At 38.1% G+C, this 4,101-nt stretch overlaps 1 protein-coding gene across 1 annotated transcript; it reads right to left on the reverse strand.

Annotated features, from left to right (window-relative positions):
- Positions 1 to 219: 219 nt before the first annotated feature.
- Positions 220 to 3,856, reverse strand: LOC148134910 (putative G protein-coupled receptor 139). The gene is made up of 2 exons (XM_087985416.1): positions 3,790 to 3,856; positions 220 to 1,100 (listed from the first exon to the last, which is right to left on the reverse strand). Exons 1-2 carry the CDS (start codon positions 3,854 to 3,856, stop codon positions 220 to 222), a joined length of 948 nt encoding a protein of 315 aa, XP_087841542.1.
- Between the last annotated feature and the right edge of the window lie 245 nt (positions 3,857 to 4,101).

Here is a 4,101-nt window from a genome sequence, read left to right on the forward strand (position 1 = left end):
TTTGTTGTTTAGCTTTCTATATTCTGCTGCTCATTGCTATTAGCAGTTTACTTTGACTTTGTTCCTCTTGTCTCTTCCGTGTTGCTCCTGGGATGGGGTCATTTCTTTCTCATTGGAAAAAACAACAAAATCCTGTTGCTACTCCTTTTTTTCCCCTTCGTCCATTCCTCACGTGGACACCTCGTTCCATTATCTGCTGCATCTCATGTTGGCTCTCAGTCACTTGGATTTATTCATCAATTGAATTGTTTTTATAACTGGATATTTCACGGCATACTTTAACTGGTCTCTAAATTTTTTCTGTGTCACCACATAAATAAATGCATTTGTGCAGCAACTAAGGTTCCGCAGCATGTATGCAACTTGTTCAAAGAGATAAAAATCATCCACATAATCACCAAGATAGAACATATATAAAATATACACAAACCAGAGAAGGATAAAATTGGCGGATATGGCAAATAGTAAAATCACAGATTTCTTTCTGCTGTCTATCTCTGGGTCATTCTCTGTTTTTCTCTGACCCCTCAGTCCTTTACGTGCCTTAACTGCCTCAAAGATGTGCCTGACGGTCAGAATGTTGAGAAAGAGAATAAAAATGAATGGGAGAAATGGTGTTAAAAATATTTCAATATATGTAAAACTCACCCAATGTACATTGTCATAATAACTGTCTCTTGTGTAACAGTACCATGGAATGTTTCTAATGATCCTTCCGGATTCAAATATGAAGTAGTTGGGAATATTCTTTAAAGAGAAGAAAATGCAGATCGTTGCCAGAACTCTCATTGCTGTTTTCGCTGTGCAATACTGAGATTTCATCTGATGAATACAAATGGCTACAAATCGATCAAATGTAAAAGCAACAGTGAACCAGACAGAACAATCAACAGTAAAGCAGCTCAGGACGTGGAGAACACTACAAACAGGAGTGATGTCCAGAAAAGAGACCGGATAATAATAGTAAACAAACTCATCAAATATGATATCAAAAATAATGAACAGTAGATCAGACACTGCCATGGCTACGAGGTAGCGAGTGGAACATGTTGAAAGGCCACACTTGCTCCGAGATAAGAATGCAATTGCCACCAGGCTAACTGTAAGATGAAAAAAAAGGAAGAAAATAGATTAAAAAAAGATTAATTAAGTTTTCTCGATACATGTTGAATTTTAGAACTCATGTTTCTTTTTTTTCAGTACAATGACATGAGAACCACTACAGTAGCTTCTGTCAAGTGAAATAACTTGCACTTTCAAAAGACAAACAGAATCACATGGGCAGAAAATTAATCTCAGAAACTCGACCAGGTACTCAATATGTCTTTTGGGGGGCGGGGGAGGGGTGGGTCGGGAGAAGTTATTTATTTTGCTTTACAGTTTATTCTATCTAGCTGTAATTTCCCATAACAAAACACTCACAAAAAACACAGAATCAGTAAAACAACGAATCGGAGACTCTTGATGGGCAACTGTTTCACACAGAAGGTGGTTTAGTTTTGTAACGAACTGCCGCAGGAATTGATAAATACCGGTACAGATGTAATATTTAAAAGGCACTTGGGCAGGTACATGAACAGGAAAAGTATAGAGGGCTTTGGATGGCACAGTGGTTTGCACTGCTGTCTCACAGTACAAGGGAGTCAGGTTAGATTCCAGCCTCACTGCAACTGTCGATGTGGAGATAACACGATTTCCCCGTGTTTTACGTCAGTTTCTGCCGGATGCACCAACTTCCAACAAAAATCCAAAAATGCACATGTCAGGTGGTATGAGTATGCTAAATTGTCCCTGGTGTTCAGGGATGTGTTGGTTAGGCGCGTTAGGCATTGGAAATGCAGGGGATAACGTAGGGAGATCGGATGCAGACTTGTTGGACTGAGCTGCCTGTTTCCACTGATGTAGATTCTATGAAGTGCAGGACTTAGTCGGCATGGACAAGTTGGACTGAAGTGTGTGTTTCCGTTGTACCACTCTATGATGCTCATCGTGCATTCAGGGGTGGTAATGGCATTGTAGGTCAATGGGTGTTTGGTAGATTCGAACTGCTTGAGATTATTATTGTCTGGTGTTTGCGGAGTGCGAATATTCTTTCACAATTACCATGCCAAGCTGTATGGCTATCATGAAGTTTTGGGACACAAATTATACAAGGAGTTGCAAACTGTGCTGAACGTGGTGTAATTGTATGGGAACATCTTCGCTTTGGACATGACAAGTGGAGGGAAGGGCATTGGTGAGACAACTGCAGAGTTTGGGGCCAAGGACACGACCTTGCAGAATTCGTGCATCAATGTATGACAGCTGAGATGATTGCCATTTTACTGCCAGAACCATCTTACCTGTAGGCAGTGCAATAATAAAAAGAGTGGTAATTGCATTGACTCCAGTTTCTTCAAGGCATTCTGTTGTCAGTGTATTTTATGAGTTATACGTTAAGAGCCCGGAGATTTTATTTCAGTTCATTAAAAAAAAACTATAAAAATAGTAACATCTGATTATGGAATAAATATTTTGTAATTGCAAGTCAAACCATCCGGAGTTTGTCGCACTTTAGAGTTTAACACATGGTCATGTTGAATGGTCAGAAGCTGTGGATCAAGAATTGGAGTTGTGGAATGAGGTTGGACACCTGGCAGAGTCAGAACGTTCATCATTATCACACGAAAAGAAGACAAATCCTCTCTACCTGGAAAATTAGATTTATGAGCTCTGCCAGTAACATGAATTATGCAGACGGCTAGCAGAAACTAACCAATATGCCTGAAGTCAAAAACCTTGTTCACGATTTTCTGATTCATTATACAACATTCTTTATTGTATTCTCTTTCTTTTCTGTAATCCTCTCTAATTTAATTATTTATCACAGCCATAATATTGCAAGTGCAAATGCCCATTATTTATTGCATCAGAATTTTTTCCTATCAAATTGTTATTTTGCTTTTTAATAATATTGCCTAAAAACTAACTGTTGCAACGTTCGTAACAAAACCTCTTCATCCCAAGGAGGATACATATCACAAAGTAATGGGCAGTGATCGCTTCAAAAATCAACTGCGCTTAGATTATGAATAACCGATTCAAACATTGTTAATCAAAATCTTTTCAGATGCACGTGCGAAATAGTGTCAACAGGTATTAGTCCAGATCCTTCATTATTCACATCAAGATAAAGAAATGTAGTAGCCATGATACAGGCTTGCCCTAACCATGCTGGAATATCAATCAGTCCAAAAGATTTTTAAAGTAAACATTATGTGTCCATCGGACAAATGAGTGAATTGACTTTGCTATTCTGTTATTTTCTCGATGGGCGAATCAGTCACATATATGTACCCCCAATGGAACATTTAACTTTGCAAACTTTGTACCAACTATAGACATCAACGATTGATCTAATTTGCATTCAATCGTATTCACAATCTACAATGACAATTTCATCAGTGAACACATCAGAAATTAGAAATGTATTATGAAAGAAGCATTCCACGTTTAAAGTCAAATTATGGTCCCCGTTATGAACGTAGTCAGGGATTCACTTGAATTCGGTTCACCACAAACAGTTACATTCTATATTCATAGATATTCCTACGTACACAAAGTCACTGGGGTAAGTTGTTCCCCTCCAGTTAGTAACCCAAACTCAGTATAATTTTACTTTGAGTGATGCTCCCAGTAACACATGGACACTGGAGTTACTTGTTCCTCTTTGAATAGGAACCCACATTCCGAATAATTCTAATTGGAAGATGCAGAGAAATGTACAACATGAGTGGTTCCAAGACTTACCAGGAACTCCTACAACAGCAATGATGGTGTAGTAAACTTTTTTGATCAGTTGCCTTGGAAGATACATTTTATTGTTTGTGGCACTAACTCTCCCTTGCTGCAGCTGTTAATCTGTTGAAATTGGAGCATTATTTCGAATTGGAGGTAGCACAGTTTCAGAAACTTCACTTTATATTGTGTGGAATATCCGTTGGGAAATTATGATGACACTTTTAAAGTTTTAATCATTTTCAAGAACCAGATTTTCCCTACAGGTTTACTTTAATGATGTTTTTCACTAAGTCAATTTGAATACCCCCAATTTCTAAATTA

The sequence above is a fragment of the Chiloscyllium plagiosum genome, unplaced genomic scaffold, assembly GCF_037043375.1.
Source record: "Chiloscyllium plagiosum isolate Xiang-an unplaced genomic scaffold, Cpla_swu_hap1 HiC_scaffold_52, whole genome shotgun sequence".
Classification (NCBI taxonomy): Eukaryota; Metazoa; Chordata; class Chondrichthyes; order Orectolobiformes; family Hemiscylliidae; genus Chiloscyllium; species Chiloscyllium plagiosum.